This window comes from Falco cherrug, chromosome 7 (genome assembly GCF_023634085.1).
Source record: "Falco cherrug isolate bFalChe1 chromosome 7, bFalChe1.pri, whole genome shotgun sequence".
NCBI classification, from domain to species: domain Eukaryota; kingdom Metazoa; phylum Chordata; class Aves; order Falconiformes; family Falconidae; genus Falco; species Falco cherrug.
Window position 1 is genome coordinate 63,472,028 of NC_073703.1, and position 25,336 is coordinate 63,497,363.

Below are 25,336 nucleotides of genomic sequence, written 5' to 3' on the forward strand. Positions count from 1 at the left end.
AAGCCTTGATTCCCAAATATTCCCATAGTTCATAGTTGCATTTAAAAAATAATTTTCTAAGCAAATATGTAAGATACAAAATGGGATTATGATTGCTATGGGGATGTCTTTAAGTATCAAAATGTAGGAACAGAGTGAAGGTGGACAGTACTGGACATAACTGCATAGGCAACAATGTGGCCACAGGAATGTGAGAAAAGGTAGATGTTGTTGCACTGTCCCCTCTAAACCGAAGAGTAATATCAGGTGAAGTGGTATATGGTAAAATTCATTAATTTCGGTACTTTGGTTTAACTTTGTTTAGATTGGATAAATGATGTTTAAGAACCACATACATTTGTTCCCGATTTCCAGTGTACTTACATAGACTCTGGCCATGTAAATGCTAAATGTAAATGCTGCTCAATTGCAGCCTAGGACAGGAAAACTGAAGGATTTTTTTTTTTCCCCCTCTCATGAGCCAGACTGGATTTCAATACTCATTGATAGTTCACTGTATGGCCAAAATCATTCTTGCATTGTTTGATACGGCCAAAAAAGGCACTTGCACATTCTGCCCATCATTGTCTCTTAGTTGGTACCAGCTTTGCAGGCAAGTCGCTCACCTTGCACTTCAAAAATAGAATTAGTGTATGTTGGGGGAAAAAAGGGTGCATGTGGAAAAATAGTTATGGAAAAAAAGAATACAAAAACAGCCCTGGTGAATGATGATAAAGAACCCATTGCCAGGTGGCATTGCAGCTACCGTTCCTCGCATCTTCCCGTGCATTTGTGTATCAGCAGCCCCGGTACGATGGATTTGTAACAAACTCAGCTGAAGAAAACTAGGTTAAATTATATTGAACTGCCCCGAGCGTGAGGCGCGGTACCCCGGCGGCCGTGGGGCGCGGTACCGGCTGCGCACGTACACGAGGCACTTGCGCAAGCGGCCGCCGGTCCTTCACCCACCTGTTGCCCTCCCCGCCCTCCCGCCGGGCGAATGGCGGCGCCGGCTCCCGGTGTGGGCACAGGGCGGCCAGGCGGCACGTCTCCCCGGCCGGAGCCAGGCCTCTCCCCGGGAGTCTAGCCCTCAAGAGTTTTATTTCTGTAAAGACACGGGTGCGGATGGACGCAGCAGGCTCCAGCGGGGAGGTGAGTTTCCCCGCGCAGAACGCCGACGGGGAGCGGGGGCAGGTCCCTTGCCAGCGGGGCCCCGTTGGTGCGGCGGGCGGGGGCCGGAGCCGTGCGTTCGCCGAGGGGAGCGGCCGGTTCTTCCCGCCTGCGGCCGTGACGCGAAGGCAAGGTCTGGCGGGAGAGGTGCGGGAGAGCCCAGAGCCGCCGGGCTGCCCCGGGGAGGGCACCCCTGCGGCCCAGCTGCCCCGTCGGCTCTGGAGCTCGGAGCCGCGCCCGGAGGCACCCCGCTCCCCGGGCCGAGGAGGAGCGGTGAGGCCTGCGGCCCGCCGCCGCCATGGCACTTACACCTCCCCCGGCGGTGGTATCTCCCGCTCCCTCCCGCCGGTGGTGGTGTTGCGCCCCCACTCCTGTGGCAGTGGTACAGCCCGCCGCCCCCTTCGGGCCCCCCCGGCCGCTCCCACCTGTGCCCGCGCTGCTCCCCCCTCTCCGTGGTTTGCACCCCCCGCCCGGCGGCAGTGGTACAGGCCGGTTGTCAAGCGGCGAGGCGGAAGGGGCCGCGCGGCGGAGGGCCGGGGCGGCCGCCCGCGGTAAGATGGCTGCCGGCGGCCGCGGCGATGCTTTGGACGTTGCCACCGCCAGCCTCTGGCTTGGCCTGCGGGAGAGCGCGCAGCGCTACTGCGGCTGGGTCTTGGAAGGGGCTCGCAGGGTGAGTGCTGGACCCGCCTCCGCCCGGGGCCGGCGGCTTGTGCAGCGGTGTTGGGGGAAACGGCGCTGCGGGGGGCGGCGAGGGGCTGGGGCCTGAGGGAAGCGGCCCGCACCGGCCTGTGGCGGGGCCGGGCCGCGCCCGTCCTGCTGAAGCTGTGGCCGCTGGGTCGAGAATAATGGGGGTCTCTAAAAGGCAAAGCGGTGGCACGAAGGCTCGCTGATGGCACACGCACGCACACCCCTCTTGGCCTGAGATGGGGGCAGCCTGACCGGTTTATTAAAGAAATCAAGATTAAGGCTTTGCTGCACAGTAACACTTTCTTAAACAGAGGGCACACGTAGTACGTGAGCTGCATTCAGCAGGTTATATCTTTGAGTAAGTAGTGACATCCGTTTGCAAATAGAACCTGAGTTATTTAAGTGTTTAAAATGTGTTGAAGCATTAACTGTGTTTGTACAAACCCAACATACTGAACTTGGTTGAGCAGATTTTTTTACCAGTAAATCATAAAATTCTTATTAGCATTGATTCTTCCAACAGTGAAACATGTAGACAACTCACTGGAGAATTTACCGTAGGTGTTAGGTTCTGAAGGAAAAGTTTTAAGAGCCTTATCTAGTCATCATCATATCTTGCTGGAACTATTATTTTCTTTTTTTTTTTCTTCACTTGGTAAACATATAATTTAAAAATCAAGGACTTATGTTAACCATTTTCTCAGAGTTCTGAGGAAAAATAGATGTGCAAGCCTTGGAAGTAAACCAAGTCAACATTTAATGTCTGTTTCTGTTGAAAATATTAACCTGTTTTCCTTTAGTTGAAGCTTTTTACGTTGTTTTTCAGGCTGTGGCTTCACTCCCTGAAGACATGAGACCTGGTCCTGATCTGTACGGTTTCCCGTGGGAAATAGTGATTTGTGCTGGCATTGTTGGAGCCTTTACAATTCTCTTGTTCCTGTATAGAAGTTACCAGTCAGTAAGTGTCATGGTTTAACTGCAGCTGGCAGCTAAGGACCACGCAGCTGCTGGCTCACTCCCCCTGCATCAGGATGGGGGAGATAATCAGAAAAGTGAGAAAACTTGTGGGTTGAGATAAAGACAGCTTAATAGGTAAAGCAAAAGCTGCGTGTGCAAGCAAAGCAAAACAAAACAAAACAAGGAATTCATTCACCACTTCCCGTTGGCAGGCATGTGCTCAGCCATCTGCAGGAAAGCAGGGCTTCATCACAGCTAATAGTTGCTTGGGAAGACAAATGAGACAACTTCAAACGTGGCACCTCCTTTCTTTTTCCCTCAGCGTTACATGCTGAGTGTGCTGTCATATGGTATATCAAGTTGCTCGGTTGGGGTCGGCTGTCCCAGCCGTGCCTCCTCCCAGCTTCTTGTGCACCCCCGGCCTACTTTCTGGAGGGGTGGTGTGAGAAGCAGAAAAGGCCTTGATTCTGTGTAAGCACTGCTCAGCAGTAATGAAAACATCCCTGAATTGTCAACACTGTTTTCAGCACAAACCCAAAACGCAGCCCATACTAGCTACTATGAAGAAAATTAACTCTATCCCAGACAAAACCAGCACAGTAAGTGTTCAGATTACATGCAGATTGTGTAGAGTGCATTAATGGTTTGAATTGAAGTTGGTATTTTGTTCGAGATATATACTGTTTCAGCATTTTAAATCTGTTGTGATGGAATTTAGAATCCCTCTAAAAGAGAAATTGAGAAGTAGTCAGTTTTGTCAAGACAGTAGGTGTTTGGAGGTGTACCGACTGACTTGTCGTTAGAGGAAATGCAATGAAACTCACTGTAGTAAGGCTTCCTTTTTCTGTCCCTTTGTAATTTCTACACCAGGCTTTCAAAGTCAGCCTTAAATTATTTTCACGGGGTATAGAGGCCTTCCCTAGGGCGTATGTATTGCTGTGTGTATTGATGTCTCTGTGACTACCCTGGCTATAGCCAGGCCAGCTCAGGTCTTTCAAGGTAATTTTAAGCAAAAGCAATCCAGATGGATTCCCATCAAGGGAGACCTTTTAAAACTTTGGACAGTGACCTTGTTTCTGTTTATCGGAACAGTGAACCAATTTACTGTGTGCTGTTGGTGAGTACTAAGCTGATGACTTTGAGAAACACGGTACTGAAACCTTTTAATGCACAAATCAGATTACGTTTTTTGAGGTAAGGGTTGTCTTCTATTGTGAGTAAGTAAGGATCTGCGTAATAACAGCTGCCTACCATACTCTCCTTACTAACGAAATGGGGTCACTGTCCATAATTCAGTATTCTGAATTTCTCCCCAGTTTTTACATACTTCTTAATAGACAGAATGTGATTTTGGTGCTTGGTGTAATGATGCTCATGTTTGAAGATAGGTTGTGTAGCTGTTTAGTTTTTTAGATATGAGCAACTGCATTTTTAGGGTTCTGACATCAACTCAGATCTGGAAAAATGCCACCTTATTCTGCAGCAGCAATTCAGATTGTTTGGAAGGGGATTTGTATAAGTTAATGTACCTGTAATTCGGGTCATTCCTTCTGTTTTCTAGCAGCATCCTTCTAGGTGGTATGAAAGAGGCATTTCAGCTGAAATAAGTCAAGCAGTACCCCTAGTATTGTTTTCCTCCTGCACATGTGACCAAGGCATTAGATATTACAGAAGTTAATGATAGGTTTTTCAGTCATCCATTCTTAAAACTACACTGACTGCTCTTTGAAGAATTAGTGGTTACTTACTCAAAACTAATGGGGCTTGGTTTGGCTTCTTTCTCCTCCCTTTTCTATTACTTGGACTCCCTGGCCTTACCATGGTTTTAGATGAGGAAGAAACAGGGAAAATCTGAGGGACCCATTGTATGTTCGGCACATGATCCTGGCCCAGCCTTGAGAGGAATGCTGTGTTGTAAATTTTGTGTGGGTTCAGCCAAGTTCTGCGTCTGTCACATTGTCCAGGCCATTTGCGACAATTCTATCCCACAGTTGGTTAGATTTTGATTCTAGGGCACTAGACCCCACGTGGCAGTTGCTGATTTGGCACTTCCCACTGAGTTGCATCTGGGCAGGGTGCCCATCAAGTAGTACCCTTACTGCTGCTCTGTTGTGTTTATAATGTATTGGGGGTGGGGGGGTGGGGGTGTCTTTATAGGATGTTACATCTGAGCTGTCATGTGGAGCTCCCCTCTCCCTCCCCTTTTGTTATCTTTTGGCTGTGCATATCCACTAGCACCTTGTGTTGGCACTCACGGTTATGTGATTACTAGACAGAGGTGTGTTGTCAAAGTGATCCAGGTGAAAACTATCCTCCTTTCCCTTCTTCTTCCTCTTTAATTAGAGTGGGAGAAGGACAGGGGAAACACACAGCCACGGAGGGAATAAGAGCAGAGGATGCAATTGCTCATTTTTAACAGCAGCCTGTATTTATATATACTGCATTTAAGTTTCATGGTTAAACTGATATGGAACCACAGCTTAAAAGATTAGTTTTGAGATACTACGCAAGAGTAATTGACCAGATGTTTTCAGTATTCTTTTTTTTTAATTTCAGGTTAGAAGTCGACTTTATGTAGGTAAGCGTATTTTTTAATACTGTTTATTTGGAGTATGGCTTTCTTCTTTTTTTTCTTCTTTTAATTATTTGGATGTTGCAACACTTAACTGTCTGCCTTTTTTTTAGGAAGGGAAAAACAGCTTGCCAATAAAATTGCTGAACTAGTTGAAGACAAATGCAAAATTCTTGAAAAACTCAGCCTTTGCAAAAAAGAGGTAATGGTCCTCACTTAATTGCTTTCAGATGTGTCACAGAAAACGGTTCTATTTATCAAGTATTTAAAATACTACACTTACCTAAAAGTAAGATCTTTAAAAGCTTTTAAAATGGTTCTTTAACTGCTTCTTCCTGTCAGTGCCTTTAAGTGCACCAAGGTGTTAGCAGGCTCTACCTTTTAACTCATAATATGATATATTTCACTGGAAGCAATTTTAAAATGTCTTTGTTTTATGTCACTGGAATAACCTACTAGGGCTAAGGCTTTCCTGATTTCCAGCAAGGAGCATTTGTGAATGTTTAGATGGTGGCTATGTTTCAGACTAGAGCATCATGAATTAATGCTATTATTTAAGCAGTTCTTTACGTACGTTCTGACGTAAGGTATTTCCTTTTCAGTTTGAAGATTTAGAATTGTCTCTGAAGGATGGTAATGTTATGAGAGAATCAACAGACACATCTTTTTTTGAGGTAAAAAGATAAGTGCAAATTATTAATTTCTACCATTTAAGGCAGTACTTCAGGAAAATGCTGCCACTATTAAAAAAAATCACACCAAAACCAACAAAACCCCAAAACCTTAATTGTTTCCATTGAGAGCATTGTTACTTTAGTCCTGAGTTACTGAAAATGATATAGAAGTGAGGCATTTAAAATGAGATGGCTTTGTAACAATTACATTAAAAGTGATTGATATTAGAGCAAATGGTATATTAGACAGTATTTCATTTTCTAGAAAGTAAATTGTTCCTGTTTCTAGGAGAGTGAATAGTGCATGGAGTATTTTTTTCTCACATCACATTTAATTCAAATATATTTTATAGGCTACTGGAGCATACATGTAAACAAAATCTACCACTACATTGTTTATATCCCTCAAACTGAGAACAGATTTGTAAAAGATTTCTGGAAAATTGAATCAAATACCTAATGGGCTTTATAAAATGTTTGTAACAAAACCCCAAATGGATTTTATTCTGCACCTCAGATCCTGTACAGGTTTTGTTAGCATGCAAGAGTCTCTAGAGTACTTTGCAATTTATCCTTGATAAGGTGAAATTTGTTAAACTTACGTTGCTGTCATATTTAAGACGTACTTGTCTTCATATATAATTAATGTCAAATGTTTTATGTTAACTGTCAAAACAACTTGATTCAGGAAATGCATGAGAAACTGAACAAGTCAAACTCGGAACTCAACCAAGAAATCGAAAATCTAGAAAAAGAACTGGAAGAAGAAAAATCTAAGCAATCAGAAAATGATAACTTGGTAAGAATAAATAGAGTCCTGTCATACTGCCTGTAGCATATTAGAAAAATGACACCCATAAAGGAAAATACACCAGAGAAGAAAAGGGTTTTTTTTACTCATTTGGTAGTAGAACCTTCTTAGTTTGAAAATTAAAATGACTTTATTAATTGCCTAGTCCTTTTTGGTCAAATCTGTGGAAGAAGCTATATGACAACTAATAATTTTCAGGTGGCTGAAATTCAGAAGAAAGTGGAGTCTTTAGAGAATGAAGCAAAATCTATACAGTCACAAATTGATGAGGTATGTCCAGTCAAGTTTCTGTTTTCAAATCTTTGCAATTTCTCTGTTCTGCACGTAGTTGCTGTTTAGGGGTTTGGTTGGTTGTTTTTTTTTTCTATTAAGGGTGCAGAAATAATATGCTGTGTAAAACAAAATACTTTATAAGGCTGAGTAATTTTGTGTGACTTGATTTAGCAACTTCGAATTTCATATAGTGATTGGCATTTATTGGGAAGTAGTTACCTTGTGTTTTCTTTGTTGTCTTACTCCACCATGATATATAGTGTTGCAAAACTACAGTCAGGAAAAACTGTTGAAACTGTAGGGAAAATATGGGAAAATATAGAACGCAGCTGCAAAACCTAAGAAAGTAAGTCAAATGACCATTGTGACTCTGCTTACATCTTCACCTATACTATTTAAACAACATGTTTTATTTCACTTAGGCCAAGTCCACCTTAAAAGTATATCAGGTTAATACAGAGAGACTCAAGACATCCGTTCAAGATGCAGTAGATGAAAACTGCCATCTTCAGGAAAGTGAGAAACAGGTAGGTTCTTCCTAGTTATCCTTACGATATTTTATTTTCTTATGACGCTGTGTAAATATGATTTCTCCAAGGAGCTCACCCTCAACATGTTTGTTAATACCCCTGAGTGTTCTAGGAAATGGTATGAGGATGAGGACATGGCTTTAAAATGATTGTTGGAATAACTTTGTCTGAAATAGTCCTGTTATAAAAAAAGAAATTAGTATTTAGAGGAATATTGTGGGGAAACATGCATAGAGTGAGGAAGAAAGCATGTGGTAATATAAGACTAGCAAGAATTTTGCTGAGACCTAGAGGAAAGCAGAAAGATTTGAGCAAGTCTGCGGCTAGAATCTTTTACAGAAGCAGAGCAAAAATGCTTATACTTGATCCAGAAATTAAATTGCAGAGTATGCAAAAGGCAGGTAAAAAACTTACTGTAGTACAACTGTGGATGAATTAATGAAAAGTTAGGTAGGTAATAAAAAGGGACAGAAAAGACTGTTCCTTCCCAAATTTTAGCTGTTTATTTTCCTCTGTGCCATAGCCAGATCCCAAAGAATGCTGATTATTTTAGAAAGTTCAGTGTATCCAATAGTTGTCCTGTGCAGTAACTGGTTTACAATGAAATTATTCTATTTTTTTTCCTAACAAAAAATATCTCGGAACACTAAATGTTCCATGGAATGCTTTTGGGGCTGGGGTGGGGCAGGGGTTGGGTGGTTTGGGGTTTTTTAATGGCTATGTGCTTATTTTCCTAACTGGTGATCTCCTTGTCTGAACAGTAACCTGATAGGTATCTTGTTGGGGGGAAGGAGGAGAAGTACAGGCCTGTTGGTTTTTAGCAGTCTGATAAAAAGCTGGGGAGTGCTTTAGTCCTCTCCATCAAAACCTTGTGCATGTCAGACTTAGTGATTCAGAATAAAGAAAAAAGGTTACTGGAAATAAAAGATCTGCAGGAGGAATATTTAAGTTCTGACAACTCTGTTATCAGTAAAACTTTGTATTTTCCTCTAATTTTAGGATTACATGTTTGTGACTACCAAAAAAAAAAAAAGGCAATTTTATTGGGTGCTATGAGTGTAGAAACATTAGATTTGGTGTTAGCACCGTGAGACAAAGTTGCTTGATATTTATTTTCCTTCGGGAGTCTTTGTCTAATGTATACATCCTTTTTGTTTCTGTGAGGAGGAAGGGTCTGGTCTTGGTGCTTTATTTCGAATGTAACAGTATACTTACATAATAAATTTTGAGAATCGGTACACAGAGTTTTCATAGAGAGGGATTTTTTTGGTTTTTCTCTGGTAATGTCTTGGGTTCAAACAGAAATAATCCAATTATTTGTGTGAAAAGAATCTTCTTTCGTTTTAGTAAAAAATAGTACTTAAAGTAAGATAATATTGAGTGCTGACAATGACTCTACATTTTATAGGCAATCATTTTATATCAAGCAAACCCAGGAAAAAAAAATCAGTAAAAACAACTCCCAGAGTGTAATTAATTTGCCAGGTTCCTAGATAAAACTAAGGTTCTTTGCATTCGTTCAAGATAAAATAACCTGGGAATGGTTGTTCCTTAACCATATTATTTGGGATTAATTACTGCACTTTGTTGTTAACTGAGCTTTGTTGCAGTTTTTAGTATTTTGAGACATTTGTGTATATTGTATTTTGATAAACCTGATGAGAGTTGATGGTACCTGATAAGGAAGGAGGAGAGAGTATCTGCTTATTTGTGTTTGCTTTTGTGAGGTTGTGTAAGCATGTGAATTAGTTTGCTGTATTAGATCCCTTTTTTATTTTTCTTTCTTACTTTGTTTTTTTAAGATGGAATTTCACTTATGCACAAAAGGTAACAAAGGTGTTATTTGTTCACAGAAAGTAGAGTACTTTCTTCCTCTGTCCATTTGCACTAATGGGTCATAATCTTCTGGCACATCATAGTTTAAATATTATAACAGATGTGCTGTCTCAGATTTATGATGTGTCAGAGAGAGGATTGGGCCTTTTAGTTTGAACAAGGGAACTGTTAATGAACTCCAAACTTTCTGTGTCTTGTTTTTTGCAGGAACATCAGAAATATATATTGCTTTAGATCATTGCAAATCCTTGCTATTTCTCTTTATTGTAATTCTTACAGGTACATAAATTGATGTCAAATTATTTTCTTTGGCTTCGTGAAGAAGGAATCTCTTAAAGTATAGCTTGCCTTTGAGGGTGACAATTAATGATAAAAGTAGTTGCCTGTGTACATTTTCTGGGCAGTATTAGCATAAAGAGTATTTTTGTTTTATCCATCATAGGTAGTTTGCATGATGCTGCAAATTCATACATGGCTTTTACTGCTTGAAAGGTGCAGTTGTGTGCCGAGTGAGGTTCATCCAATTCTAGTCATATACTTTTTGCTTTATGCCTTCTAGTTTATCTTTGATAAGTAGTATTCAGGCTTGCTTGTCTATTTGCATGGCAGTTCCCCTGTTTAATTACCATTTTCTGGTTTTATTTTTAGCATAACTGGCTGTTATGTTCTTGTTGCTCAACCTAGTTATTCCTTTCTGTACATTGACTGTTTTTAAATTGGTTGCCTGTTGTGCAACTTTAAGCAATATTCTTTTGACAGACTCTTAACACAATTTTTTTTGTGCTGTACCCCATGTTTTTGTACTGCATGTTTTGTCTTAACAGAAACTTGCATCGGTTCAGTTTTGTTCTCACAATATGAAGGCATGGTTTAATGAGTTAATATGTTGCAGTGGCTATTTTTAATGAACTGGTGCTTAAGTGTACTAACCCCTTTAGTGCTGCAAAGTATTTTTGTGAAATGAGATTTTATGGGGAGATGTCTGTAAATTGGAATCTGCCTGTCTTTTTTGTTAACTACAAAAGCATATACTAGTAGGTGTAGATTAGGGACAGTTTCTGTGACTTTCATTAACAGGGAAGCTTTTTTAAAATAAAATTTTAAAATTACTTTAAGAGGTATGGAGGAGAGAGGAGAAGTAATGTGGTTTTGCAAGTCATGTGAATTTAAATAGCAGCTGTCTAAAAAGCTTCCTAGTTTTCTGTACCTCACTGACCTCTTCTAGGTTGAAAAGACAGGTACAATTTCAGAAGTGTGTGTGCATACTGGGGCATGAATGTTCTCCTCTCCATCCATTCCTCGGTGTTTGTAGCTGTTATACAAATTGTCACTATTTTATATCCATTGATATTGTCACATCAGGGTTTTTAAACTGAGTGGACTATTAACTGAATTTACTTATAAATGTTTAAAAATGTCCTAAGAGCTAATTACAATGGAGAGCTATTGCAGCTAGAGCAACTGGACAATAACATAGAAGCCTTATTTTTCAACTCTTGAGGTTTAACAGTCTTACAGTCTGTGTCTGTTAATTCTTACTGATAGGTGAGAGGTTAAAATTCTGCTTACATATCAATAATATGCATAACAGACTCAAGTACTATTCATCCTTGATTCTCGGTTGTAATAGACAGTCATGCTGATCTGCTGTTTACCTTTTTAGCTTTTACAAGAAGCTGAAGGATGGGGTGAACGATTTAGTGAACTAAATGAACAAACTAAGATGTTTGAATCGTCTAAAGCGGATATAGAAGAAGTATTGAAAAATAAAGAGAGTCAAGTCAAGGTAAACTATGACAGCTAGTATTGAATTAGATTGTTTGGACTGATGATAATCATTGAGTTCCAAGAAAGTCTTTAACAAGCTCTCCTTGTCTTAATATGCATTAAGCTGTTTTGGGTTTTTGTTTGCTGTCTTCATCCTTTAACGTCTTGTTTCCTGCTGAACAAAAAAGGTTGCTTAGCAGCACAAAGGAGCAGCCTGATAGCCGTGGAAGCTTGGAAGCTGGCATAATTCTGATAGAGTGTCTGAATTTCTTTAAAATTTGGAGCATGGGAGTTGGGAGTGTATTCTTACATGTATGTACTTTACATACACAAGCCCTGCTATAAGCATGCATACTTGGCTATCTGAAAATCACACTTGCTGACCCGCAGTAATATCAGATGTAGGATCCTGTATGTGGGCCTCACTTAATCTGCTAAGGGAACTAAATAAAAGACAGAAATCTTGGAAAAGTAGTGTTAATGGTAACTACATATTCATTGATTATATGGTTTTTTACTGTTTGTGTTTTGTTTGGCTTTTTCGTAGTCACTGACACAATACTTACTGAAGATGAAAGACTGGAGTTCAGCAATAAGTGAAGATGATGATGCTGAAGATAATCACTGGGACACAGATATAAAGGGTGAAACAGAGAATGGAGAGCACTTAGGTATGGTTTCAATAGCTTCCCATCTTAAATATTAATTTAGTGGATGTTTTAGAAATACAGAACCAACAAACTTCCAGGAACGTTGAAAGATAAGCTTTGTAGAAGTTGGATTTTCAAAAATCACCCTATGTTACTCATGTTGCACAGTTAACTGATGTGTGGACACCTCTGGAACAACAACGTATGCTACTATTTAGCAGAGTGTGGATATAGCTAAAACATATGTGCCTATTATCACAGAGGGAGGTAAAAACTCAGTGCTCGGTCCCTTGCAAAATGACTTTAGCCTATGTTAGCATTAAGCAGTGATTCTCAAACATTTTTAGGTGGAAACCTTGTTTCACTTTTTCTTGACACTCCTCCCAGCAGTAGAACTGTGGGTCCTTAGAGCCTAATTTCTGCTTCCTTGTCCTTATACAGGTGTTACTTGTAGCATGCGGCTACAAGGATGAGTGTAGGTGTGGGTCCTCTCAAAACAGCAGCACAGGAGAGCCTTTCTTCCTCCTTATTGTTACTTCAGCTTCTTTTTATACTGGTGCTGATTATACCATAGAGCACATCCCAGTAAATCTTGCAGTGTGTATTCAGCATCTCATTTTTAACATGAACATTCTGATGTTCTGAGTCTGATTGATTGGCAAACAAAGCACTAGAATACAGGAATTTCCCCCCCTGCCCCCTGTTTTGCCAATAGACAGGGTCAGCACAAAGGACACAAACACCTACTTAAAGTGAGTTTATCTTTACTTACGTTTAAAGCAATAGAATAGTAAGTGAAATAAATAGCAAATGAAATAATACAGCAAGAATTAAACAAGACAAGGTAATACACCTAGTCACTCCTACATCTCACAGACTATAGCAGTAAAGAAAGATCCATCGCTAATTGCCCTAATACTTTGCCATCATCCAGATCCACAGTTGCTGGGGAGCCCCGGTTACAGCGAGGATCTGGAGAATCTTTCCCAGCAATTGGGAGGTCCTACGCAGTGCATCCACTCGTAGGTGAGGTGTCCAAGGTCGCTGTAAGAGGCTCCAGCTTTTATACCACTGAATAAACAAGCTTACCTAATTTCAAATGTGGGAACATCTGTTTTTGCTCTCCTCTTAGATCTCATTGAAGCCTGGCCAGGGCTCAGGGAGGAACCAAGGGAGTTTTCCTTATCTACTTGATTTTAACCACCGGTTTGCGGACAAGGCCATATATCTCATTTCATAATCTTGGCCGCTTGCCTTTAAGCAAGGAAGGATGTACTATATCTTCACTAATGGTTATATTCTATTTCAGCTGCATTTTTCACTAATGGTCATACATATTTCACTAATGATCATGCATATTCTGCTAATGATTGGATGCTAAATATATATATATAAAATGTTCAGTGGGCAGGTTCATCTAGAGGTCAGCTTTGGCTCGGGTCCTGTTGCTCAAGCCTCGGTACTTGTATGCCTGTCATGGTATGATGTGGATTGCTTTTTTGTAGAAACAAAAAAGGTAACAGTAGTAACCTCTGTCACAAACCTTTTTATGCTTTTTTCTTTTTTTTTTTTGTGACATTATTCTATTCTGTCAATCAGATGATCAGCAAAAACGAACTATAAAGAAATTGATCTATGCTGCAAAGGTATGTGATTTTAAGAAACTTGTGGATGGAGGGGGGGGAAACTAGAGAGATTATATGCAATAGTAAGATTAATTATAGATTAATTAATATATTTATATTGTATTATAGGAGGGGGGAAACTAGAGAGATTATATGCAATGGTAAGATTAATTATAGATTAATATATTTATATTGTATTATAATTTTATATTATAAATTTATATATTATACATAAATACATGTTTATATATAAATAATATATAATATAATGATAAACACAAATAATAAAAATATTCATAATATAGAAAATAATATAGTTGTTATTATTATAGTATAGTGATTTAATATTATGATATAATTTATATTATATTATTATATGTGATAAATATAAACTAATGAATATATAGGCATATAGATATTAGTATCACAGAGTTCAGGATCTTTTAATGTTTAGCTAGATATTTTTGCATGCAAACATTTCTGGTAATCTTAAAATGCTTATTTTTTTAAATTTTGATTATAGTTAAATGCTTGTTTAAAGACCCTGGAAACAGAAAGAGATCAAATGTATTCAAAACTGTCTGATGAAAATAAAGCTAAAGGAGAACTTACAGGTAAATAAATGTTGTTTTGCCTTTAAGATTAGTAAGATGCTGTTTTTATAAAATGATATAAAAGGCTGTATTACGTCCAGTAAAAACTGAATTAAGTTTACATTAATAGCTCTACTTGATTTTTAAAATGCCTGTTTAGGTTAAAGTTGCTTAGCTATTTGAAGTATTTGATTTTGGAGGCAAAGCACCATTTGCAAATTTTGTTATACTCTGCTGGAATATGGTATAACTTAACAGTTATAGAATCTGAAAACACATGGGCAAAGTGATGTTAATAAATATATAATACCGTCTTTATATATTCTGGACATGAATCAATAGTGTTTAAATTCTAGAAATATCTATTAAAAATGGTAGCTTAGTTGTAATGAGTCCAAAATACTACATTTAGAAAACTGAACCTGAAAGTGTCATGCTCTGGTTTTTTTCCTTTGTTGTGTAGGACATAGTGTATTAAACCTTATGAAGTGAAATCTGCTACTTGAATTCAAATTAAAGCCTGTAATTCCAGGTAACAGCCAGCAGGGTAGCCATCACATTTGAATGTACTGTGCTTTGTTATTTGGGTGATGACATGCTCTGTAAAACTGTATTTTTCAGTTTTTGATAGTCCTTTAAAGTGACTCTTTCTGCTGCTGTGCTTTACAAGTAGATCGTAACTCTGTCCCATAAAGATATTCAAACTTATTGAAGTTTTCTGTGTTTCTTGGAGAGGCATAGGAATAGTAAATAAGAAAAGAAGTACGACTGATTTTAATTTGGAAAGATAAGGTAGTTTGACAAATCTGAGTTATCCCTTCAGGCTACTCAGCAAGTCCTCGTGTGGGTGAATCTGCAAGAGTGTATGATGGTACCAGCGTTACTACTTTAGTAGAATAATTACAATGATAAGAGCCCTAAATGAAAATCTATATTGTGAGTTACAAAACTGCATTGTTTTCAAAGAAGCTATACAATTTGGAGCAAAGGCTAGATACGTGCTCAGAGCTGCGCTTTGAGGCAGGTAGAGAGTATAGTTGTAGGTTTCCCATCAAAAGCAGCAGTACTGCTTCTCAATGTGTATACATTACTGAAATACATAAACATGTTATTGCTTATATTATAAAATCAACATAGGATCAAAGGTTTTTACAGACTTCTTTATATACCAAAATACTGCAAATATTTTAGTTTTGTAAGTTGTGCCTTATCCCCATATAATTATCTCTGAATTTGACAGAACGTATAGAAAAACTTCAAAGTCAACAAGCTTCCTTGCAGTCTGAAAATGAACATTTTGAAAGTGAAGTTCAAAAGCTTCAGCAGAAACTTAAAGTAATGACTGAGCTTTATCAAGAAAATGAAATGAAACTACACAGGTGCTGGTTCCTCTTTTTATATTCAATGCTTACTGTTTGATTTGGGGGGGCTGAAAATTTTAATACTGCTTTCCAGAGTTTTCCGAATTGTGAAGACTGTTATGTTACACCTTCATGTACATTAGTGATCACAGTAATTTTATAGAAATTGTTTCCGTGAAAGTAGTGGTATATTATTTTAGGACTTTTCCACAAGCAAGTACAGAAAGATAAGCAAAAAAAAAATATTTTTAATCTATGAAATAAGGTGGGTAAAGTTGGAAAACTTGATTATATATTTTCTTCTGTTAAATTAAGATATGATATAATACAGCTATCAAAATTGCTGAAAGATGGATGATCATTAGCTACTTTAACTGTGAGGTATATTTTATACAGTTGAGAGCTAGTAATGTCAGCAGAGGAGTGATGCTATATATAAAACTAAGCTTGGAGTTAAAACAGGCAAGCTTCCTGTTACCAGCAGGCAACACAGAACCCCTGTGAATCAGGTTTTCCTCACCAATAAAGGCAGAGTATGAAGGCTGAACTGTTTGTCTCACAGTCAGGATGATAATAAGGATTATGATTTACTGATTGAAATCAGAAATAAGTTAAGGACTAGAAATAATGTTGATTGGAATAGGATGGGGCACGTAGTAATCTTCAGAAGTATGTGTGTGGACAGGGCAGGAAGGGAGCAGGGGGCGTAATTTTAGGGTGTGGTGGTAAAATGGCAGTTTTACTACCCAGAAATTATTTCAAGGAGTAGACATAATCTTGAAGGAAGCAAGAGGAGCAGCACAGGTCTTGATCCTGTACTGAGCAATATGCAGGACCTTTTTAAAGTATGTGAAGTATTGAAATACAATAGTTATTTCAATAATCTGCTTTGTAGCACATAGATGTGTATTTGTGTAGATACTTGGCATCTTTGTAGATGCAACAAAATGTAGAAATCTACTATTAACGTTTAATTTAAAAAAAATCCTGGGGTGGGGTAGTGGGAAGGAACATATTAGAAAGAAGCTATGATGGGCAGTCGAAAGGAAAAAATATTTGCAGACTGTGTAGGTGATATTCAAAAATACCACACTGAAGCTCAGCAAATGTATGCTGTTTATCAAAGATTTTAGAAAAGCCAAAAAGAAGTGGGGAGAAGCTGGCATGATGAGATAGCAGAATAAGAAAGGCTATTAGTATTAACAAGGTATCTTATAAAAAGCTGGATGTGTTCATACAACAGAAACAGAAAAGTGGGAAGTGAAGACTGAGTAGAAAAGAAGTATAAATCATGTTCAAAAGATCCATGATTTAGGTGGCTTGATTGTTAAGGACTGCTGTTCACAGGAAAATGATGAGTTTATCCATTCGTGGCTATATGCAGCAGTAGTATCCACGTGTGTTCTGCACCACCTTGTGCATAATCTGTGGTCTGGTATGTGGGTGTTCTCTTCCATAGTCCCTGATACGGCGTAAAAAAAGAGGGACCTGGAAATAATTTTTTTAATAACTTTTTTTAATAGCTAATAACAACTTCTTTCTTCTACAGAAAATTATTTTAAAATGTAAAAAAGTACCAGAACAAATCACTGAAAATTAGTGCAGTTTGGTTTTTAGTTTCTGATTTGATTTGTGGCTGCATTTTTTTGCCACTTTCCCAATAGAAATATGCTTTGGGAATACGGATTGTCTTCCCAGGTTCTTTTTAGAAGTAGTGGTAATCTAATTGATTCATACAGAACAGTTAATGAACTGAATAAACTAACATGAATACAAACTAGTGCTATTTATGCCACTTCATATGTTGCCTGTAAAACACTTTATCTGGGTACATATCATGTATTCATCACACTTGAATAATTGGAGAAGTTTTTCTTGACAGACCAACTACAAAATTGTTGACTTGAAACAGAATTAATCATAGTTTTGGGGTTTTCTTAAAGGAAGCTGACAGTAGAAGAGAGAGAACGCCTACAGAAAGAAGAAAAGCTTTCTAAAGTAGATGAAAAAATTAATCATGCTGCTGAAGAACTAAACAGCTACAGGTAATTACAGATTTCAGTTGCTGTAATCACTTGTTCCAAAGTGAACAAAAGGCAATAGAGAACTAATATAAACACCAGCATAAGTTAATGTATTTTCTTCTAGTTTCTTTGTTGGAGGTGTGTGTGTGTTGTGTGTGTTACATGCTAGTTTGTGTGTAATAATACATACTAAGGGAGGTTTTGCTTTGTTAAGAAGTCCAGCTATCAAAGACCACTAGCAACCTTTCTTCCATTAGAATGTTAATCATATTGACATGTTAGCTTTAATGGAGTGGTAGAATTGGGTCTCTAATTTAATTCCCTTTACTGAACAGAGATAAAAATACAAAGTTAAGTGAATGCTGTGAAATAAATGCAATGTTCAGTTTTCCTATAGATCCTAACATTTATATGGTGTAGTTACAGTATTCTATATCTGTATCTCTAAGCTTCTCGAATAGTACTGTTGTTTAGAAATTCTTTACTAGACTATTATGATGTGGGAATATTTTCTCTAGTTGTTTAACTGCTTTGCTCTGTTTTGTGTTACACCGTGTACCTCTGGTTTGTTTCTGTGGTTTCTCAAAACTATGGCACAGTTCTTCAGTCTGCAGTGTATATTCCCCATCTTCCTTCAGTGTTTATGGGAACGTTGACTATAACTGAACGATACTGATCAACAGTGCTTCCTGAAGAGTTAATTAGATTCGTTCTTGTAGACTTTTGTCAGTATTCATACAGGAAGCCAGAATTCACCCTTCCTGATTTACTTGGAATGCAAACTTTGTAGACTTCTTAATTTTAGAGACTATGAATATTGCAAATGGAGTATCACCGAATAGTGCATGTGTCTTTGACCCACCTGCTGAGAGAGCGTAGAACCAAGAGAGGCTGTGCAAGGGCAGCTGTCAGCAAAAGTGGCATCGTGCTTTCTGTGGTCTTGAAATAACTTTAGTAGAAATGACTGTCCTTCAGGACTGACTGTGGTAGCCTGTGGCAGTGTGATGCTCCAGCTACGCTGGCGCGTTTGCAGAGCTGGGTGAGGCTGGCTGTCAGGGCGTATGTGGAGGGGTATCCTTCATGCTGGAAACTTGCCGCAGACCATCGAAAAGTTGGGGAGATGTTGGGCTTTTTGGTTCTGTTCTTTTGTTTATGTTCCTGTTTGTACTATAGAGCCTAGAATTTCCACTGATACTATGTTTTGTCTTGCATAGGCCTAAGTGGCCATACTGTCTTTTGGATATATATAAAAAAAAAATCTTAATTAGACCTTTTGTTTACCATAGTATTTACTCTATTTAAAATTACTTTCCTCTGCATCTTATTACAATGTCATAAATCCTAATTTTGTCACAGACAGCGAGCAAAAGATCTTGAAGAAGAGCTAGAAAGAACCATTCGTTCATACCAGAATCAGGTATGTGCTTTGTGTTACCTGCGCCAAGTAGGAGGGATGTTAATGCAACTGAAATACCGCTTTCAGCTAGGTTGTGGTACTGCATTTGGCTTGATTTTGTTGGGTAGTTTTTTTGTTGTCATGTGTGTGTCCCCCACTTTAATGCCATCTAGTTTTGACTGACACAATTTCATAGCAGAGATCACCAGATAACTTTACTAAAAAGTTTAAATTTAAGCTTAGATGTCTCATTATAAATCACCCCCACACAAGAAATCTACAAATAAGAACATATACTCAATACTAAATTTTCTTTTCTAGATGAATAATGATCAAATGAATCTCTTTTTCACAGATTACTTCACATGAGAAGAAAGCTCATGATAATTGGGTAAGTTCCAAATATTGAATTTTCTGAACTCTGTGCATCTTTTCCATGATTTGAATAGCTTTTTTATCACTTTTTATTAAAAACAGATAATCAAAATTAACCTGTCACCTTTAAACATATAGATTTCTTGCAGAAATACACAAAAGCATGTAAAAAATACTTCTGTCATGTAGAGCAGTTAGAATAATTAAGCTGGATATCTATTAGCACAGTAGACTGATATTACACTGTTATTTGCTATAGCAATAAATCTGCTGGAATAACATGTTACCATTTAACAAGTGCGTGACATTTTGCTAATAATATAAGCTTTTGGCCTCGTTTCAATGCCATTGTAATATTTTCCCTGGATGTACTTCACTGCTTTTATCTACTAATAGAAGACATTATGCCCTGTGGGAACAGTGTGTTCCGTTGACAGCTTCCTAAGAAGGCTGCTGCAAAATCCATTTTTACCTTTTTTTTTCTCCAAACAGGGAACTTTAATATATTTCCTGACTAATACATTCTTCAGTTCCGGTGCTGAGGCACTTAGTGGTCATAATTTTACAGTTTTTAACTATAGGATTTTAGAATAAAATTTTCTTATATAAAATTTGAGACTTAAGTCTTGTGTGTATTGTGTAGATATTTAAAAGCAGCTATAGCCAAATAATTTAATTTCTGCAGTTTTAAGGACCTGCAGGAAAGCCCTATCATTCCTCAAAAATTTGCGTAGTGGAACTGCTAATGTTATTTGGTCATGTATGTGAGGCTTTGTTTCATATGCTTTATACATGAGTCGTATCTTACAAAAACACAGTCCACACACTTCGGATAGAAAATAATGTCTTGGATCTAGGACCTGTCATATTTATGAAACATTTAATTAGTAAACTGCAATATCTAAGCATCTGATTTTTGTCCCTTCCCAAAGCTGACAGCCCGAGCCGCTGAAAGACACCTCGGTGATATAAAAAAAGAAAATTCACATAACAGACAAAAGTAAGTGCAGTCCGGATCTAATTCTGAATAAATGCAATTTGTCATGCATGTGTGTTTTGGATTTATGCAAGCTGTTGTTTTCTAGACCCATGTTAATGAGCTGTGGCCCATTGGAGTTCTGAAAGAAAGTAATTTGAATGTTCCTGAAATATTTCAATATTTCACATAGTTCTTAAGTTCTTACTTTCTTGCGTGATATCATTACAGGAAGCAAGCAGAATGTAGTACTAGAACTCAAAGGTTTTTTGGGAGGGTGTTATTTATTGTTTGTTTTAAATAAGTATGTATCAAGCAGATATCATGGTTACCTAATGATTTTACAGCTTATCTCAGAAATTAATACTGAGCTAATAGCTCCAGGTAGTAGTGGTGGAGAGGAACCTTTAGGTGTGAGGTTAACTAATACTTGGAATGCCATTTAGAGTACTCATGAGAGTAATGTCATACTAGAAATTGTGATATCTAATATGCCAATTCAGATTGCAGTTAAAATAGAGCACCATAGAGAAATGCTTTCAGGAATTATTAAGCTCAGAGTTGTGTGACATCCTTGTCTTTATTTAGGGGATAAAATACTTTGCTTCATTAATCCTTTAAGTAGAAAGCCTAGCAGTAAATGGTGCAGTCCAGTAAAACTTTCGCATTTCTTGATTATTTACTACTTTTTTGTTGTTTATTTGCAGATTAACTGAAGCAGAATTTAAACTTGACCTTTTAGAAAAAGATCCTTATGGTCTTGATGTTCCAGTTAGGCCATTTGGCAGAGGTACAGTATTGAATTGTAAAACAGAGCCTAATTGTTTTGGTTTATGGTTTTGTTTTCCAAGACCACACATATGTAATTGTTTGAAAACTATTTTGGCCATGTGTATGTACAAATAACAATCATTTTAAAAAATAATTGGGTCATAAGTGACTCTAGGTCATGTCGAGTATTTTGTTGAAACTAAAAGCATTTGTAGTGTCGATGAGAGTAGGCTGGGAATGTGATACACATGGTAATTAGACCACAATTTTCATTTTACTTACATAATTTAGTTTTAAACTTCACCTGAGAAGTTAATTACTTCATACAGTTTGCTAAACTATATATTGTGAACTTGAGTATCTTGTTTTAACTGTTCCAGAGCATTCCCCATATGGACCCTCACCAATGGGCCGGCCTTCATCTGAAACAAGAGCTTTTCTTTCCCCTCCAACTTTATTGGAGGGTCCTTTAAGGCTTTCACCTATGCTTCCAGGTGGAGGAGGAGGAAGAGGTACAATTCTTGAACTTGAAAAGTATCTATTCTGGATTTCTCTCTCCTCTACTCTAAAGCTGTCACACCTTTTCCTCTTGTTGGTGACAAAATATTAAAACAACCAATTCAATATAAACAGTTAATTGGACAAACTCTTCCTGTTTTTCAGCTTGCTTCTAAAGCTGTCTGATGTGTAAAAGTAGAATGGAAAACTTAGTCGTTACTGGTAGGTTGGTCAGTGGATTCACTTTAGAAGCATAGACTGAGAAAAGTGAAAAGCCAAACTTAATCAGTCTTGTTTTATTTCTTGGACAAGTGGCGTTCTGCTGAAATAAACATGATTTTTAAAGTAAACAAGAGTCAGATTTTTGAAGAAAGAATACTGCCCCTTCTGTCTCATTGGTCTACAGTCAGTGAGAGAAGGAGAGAGTACCTGTGTTGTCAAAAATGTGAGACAGTTTTGCTGGGGGTTATGACACTAGAAAGCTACCAATTCAGTAAATTATTTTCCTCCCTTTGTTCTAAATTAGAGGCAGTCATCATACACAGAGACAGTTTCTTCCTTAGTGATAAAAGGGACCAGAAAGGTTGTATGTGTAAGGAGTTAAATTCAAGAGACTGAGTAGTAGGTGAAAGTAAGCCATGGTGTTGTGGGTTGTAAGGGAAGAAAAATACTGTTCCTTCATATTTTTGATGTTGACAGACATAGTGTAGATAAATGCTAGAGTGAAGTTCAGCATCTGTTACAGGTTATGAAGAAGCTACTATTTAATTTACTACTACTGTTACACCTGTTGAAACCTGTACTTACTTAATGGGAAATACATCTAAATGTCTGTTCTGTAAGGGTTTCACTAATCAACATTGATTTTTTTTCAAAGACCAGCATGAACTATTTATTTACTCTAATTCTTTGTAAAAAAGCATATCCAGCTGCATATGAAAATGGATTCTTTTTCTACGTCAGAAAAGCTTGAGTTCAAATGTGTTCAACTGTAGCTAAATCAAGCAAAATGGTACTTGCCAATTTATTTGTATAGAGACAGTAAGTAATGAAACTGAGCTGTCCAATGTATTTCTAAATTGTAGCTCAGCTGTTGCTGGTGAGGAAGAGTAAAATTAGATTTCAGGATGCAGTACTAGCAAGGAAGGAGGCTATGCAAAGGCATAACTACCGCAACAAGGGAGCACTGATGTAATTTGGGCAGATTAAACAAATTACGTGTTTAAATAATGTCAGCTACAGAGCAATTACAGTGATCATTATAGTGGTCATCTCACTTTAGACAAGACGTGAAGTGGATTCAAATTTTAGGTTGAATTTTAGGATAGAGAATTGGAGAATGATACCAGGATTCAGTATTTCTGTAATTTTTCAGACCAAATCTATTTTAAAGGAAGCTTGCAACCTAAAATCACTCGTTGTTACAGTTTCTCTTGCACTTGGTTATGTGTGTATTGTTATGTCTTTCTTTTTTTTTTTTTTTAAAAAAAAATTTATCATGAGGGCGGTAGTCTCTGATTCGAATGAACTAAAACACTTAAAACTTCTACAGAAAATAAAATTGTGGGTAGTCTAGATTGCACTCTTCTTGAGCTGATTTGTTTTTCATTCCAAACCTTTTAAACGCTTCCAGTAAACGTAACTGGTCATCAGCAAACAGCTGGAGAGTCCTGTGGAGCCACGCGCCTCTTGTATCTTGACTGTGTTGGCATTCCATGATTTATTTTACTATTTTCAGACTTAATGAAGAAAGCCATAACAGAGGATTTAAAATACCTGAGTAAGCAGCTATCTTATTTTTTCGATTAGGATCCAGAGGACAAACTGCAATGTATGAAGCTGGTAACGAAAGAGGAGACCTGAGTTCTGATAGATTAACTGATCCCCACAGACCACCATCAGATACTGGATCCCTGTCTCCTCCTTGGGACAGAGAACGCAGGATAATTCTGCCTCCACCAGGTATAAAAATCTGCTTAGCTACTGTATCTGTGGAAAAATAGAGGTACTGACTTGCAGCGTATGTATTTGAAGTATTTTTTGCTTAAAAATTTGAAATGGAACTTGGAACTGCACTGGAAAGGTGTTTTTTTTTAATAGCAGGGGGTTTTCCATCTTGAATGGTGTGGTTCACTTGCACTTCTACGCTGTCTTTTAAATATACATTGGTTCTAGCAGTGTACAATCAACTGTTCGGTTTTATCATCTTACTGGGTGTTGTTTTAGTGCATCAAAAGACCTGTCTGGGTTGGATAATTAATAAGAGATCTGAGAAAGTAGAAAGTTTTAATGGTACATTAGCCTTAAATAAAGGAATAAATAAAAGCTAGCTAATGTTGAAAAATACGGTTTTAAAAAAACCTCATATTAATAGTACAGGAGTACCATGGTACAGTCATCCTGTTTGGCGTGTATTTTCATGTTGCTGCTGCCTCTTTGATAACAACAACAAAATCAGTCTTCAGCTAAACATCTGTGTTGCATGTTATCACTCAAGGAAAACAGAGATTAATCAAAGAGGATACTACTGATACTTCTCAAGTAAACAATGCAAGGGGACGGATAACCTTCCAAAATGCAATTAAGTTAAAGTATTAAAAAATTAAAAAGTAAAAAGGTTAAAGTACCTCAGTTATTAAATGCAGCAGGCAATATTGTATTTGCTACACATCTGTGTGAAAGCCCTATTACAAAACTCAAAGTCTGCTCAGGATGCAGTTTCTCATTTGCCAGAATTGATCTATTAACAGGATATTGCAGAGGGGTAATCTTGTTTCCTTGACCCGAGCTGTGTTCTTACCCCCTCTTTGCACTTGGATCTCACTGATACAGCTTGTCTTGTAGCTGTGTGACTGATTGCCGTGTCTGATGCAAGGAAGTTGGTGGAAACAGCGCTATGAAATGTAACAGAGAACAGCACTCTTATCTAAGAATGGCTTAAAATGTATACTACTTTATTTTGCCTTTGACCTTTCTTGCTGTGCCAAACCTTTGTTTCAAGGCCTCACTGTTTATAATTTAGGCAATCATAACTTTCATAATTCTACTGTATGTTCAACCAAAGATCAATGAGCTTTCTTTTTTTGCAGCTCCTTAGAAACATAAGCAATAGTACATACCTGGTGGGATTCTTGTGTTTGGTGTTTTGTAAGATTTATTTGCTCACCTTGTGATACTCACTTTGGGTATTTACAAGAGCATAAGATAACCAGAGAATTTTGTTGGTCTAAAATTGTATGGAATGGGGAGAATAAATCTTCACTGACCTGTTCTACAATTTCTTCCATCTTAGGTGAGCCTTACCCTGATCCAGTTCTTCCTCCTCGAAGACAAGAAAGATTTTTCCCTAATCCTCCAAATACTGGAAGACTTTCTGGACCAGCAGAACTCCGAACTTACAATGTGCAGTCTTTTGATAAAACAGGTGGGAATTGCTTCCCTGATGCTATCAGATGGAGAATCTTGGTGTAAGTTGACTATGCCTAGTAAGCGGTGGCGAGAGGACAACTTTGTAGCTACCACAGACCTGATGTTACATTGTGTAAAAAAAAAAAACACAAACATTTCAACACCTGCCAGCCTTGATGCAGTCCTGCCCTATTATCAGTAATAGCAGTCTCTTCTGTCAGGTGGATGGGATTCAGTGAATGGTAGTTACGAGGTGTTTTTCTTGTCCACTTTCACTGTCCTATATGCTAACCGTTCAGGATTAGCCTTGAGTCTATTTTGGGCTCACCACAGCATTGAAATACCACAAACTCTTACTTGCATTTCCATGTTACGTTTTGGTGAAGTTGGAAAGAGTCAGAGT

At 38.0% G+C, this 25,336-nt stretch overlaps 1 protein-coding gene across 7 annotated transcripts in view; it reads left to right on the forward strand.

Annotated features, from left to right (window-relative positions):
• The window catches only part of MIA2 (MIA SH3 domain ER export factor 2), a 42,387-nt gene that overhangs the window by 9,391 nt on the left and 7,660 nt on the right, over positions 1-25,336 (forward strand). For 5 of the 7 annotated variants that reach the window (XM_027812549.2, XM_027812550.2, XM_027812552.2 and 2 more), the window contains 20 exons: positions 2,663-2,794; positions 5,350-5,371; positions 5,479-5,567; positions 5,968-6,039; positions 6,728-6,838; positions 7,049-7,120; positions 7,546-7,650; positions 11,153-11,275; positions 11,804-11,927; positions 13,506-13,552; positions 14,055-14,145; positions 15,365-15,503; positions 17,429-17,530; positions 18,866-18,926; positions 19,261-19,296; positions 20,213-20,280; positions 20,964-21,046; positions 21,408-21,539; positions 23,335-23,487; positions 24,818-24,949. In XM_027812549.2, coding sequence (XP_027668350.2) covers positions 2,663-2,794; positions 5,350-5,371; positions 5,479-5,567; positions 5,968-6,039; positions 6,728-6,838; positions 7,049-7,120; positions 7,546-7,650; positions 11,153-11,275; positions 11,804-11,927; positions 13,506-13,552; positions 14,055-14,145; positions 15,365-15,503; positions 17,429-17,530; positions 18,866-18,926; positions 19,261-19,296; positions 20,213-20,280; positions 20,964-21,046; positions 21,408-21,539; positions 23,335-23,487; positions 24,818-24,949 — 1,894 coding nt within the window. Of the gene's footprint in view, positions 1-960; positions 1,132-1,526; positions 1,820-2,662; positions 2,795-5,349; positions 5,372-5,478; positions 5,568-5,967; positions 6,040-6,727; positions 6,839-7,048; positions 7,121-7,545; positions 7,651-11,152; positions 11,276-11,803; positions 11,928-13,505; positions 13,553-14,054; positions 14,146-15,364; positions 15,504-17,428; positions 17,531-18,865; positions 18,927-19,260; positions 19,297-20,212; positions 20,281-20,963; positions 21,047-21,407; positions 21,540-23,334; positions 23,488-24,817; positions 24,950-25,336 lie in introns of those variants that run through there. The other 2 variants (XM_055717397.1, XM_055717396.1) reach the window with 2 other exon arrangements.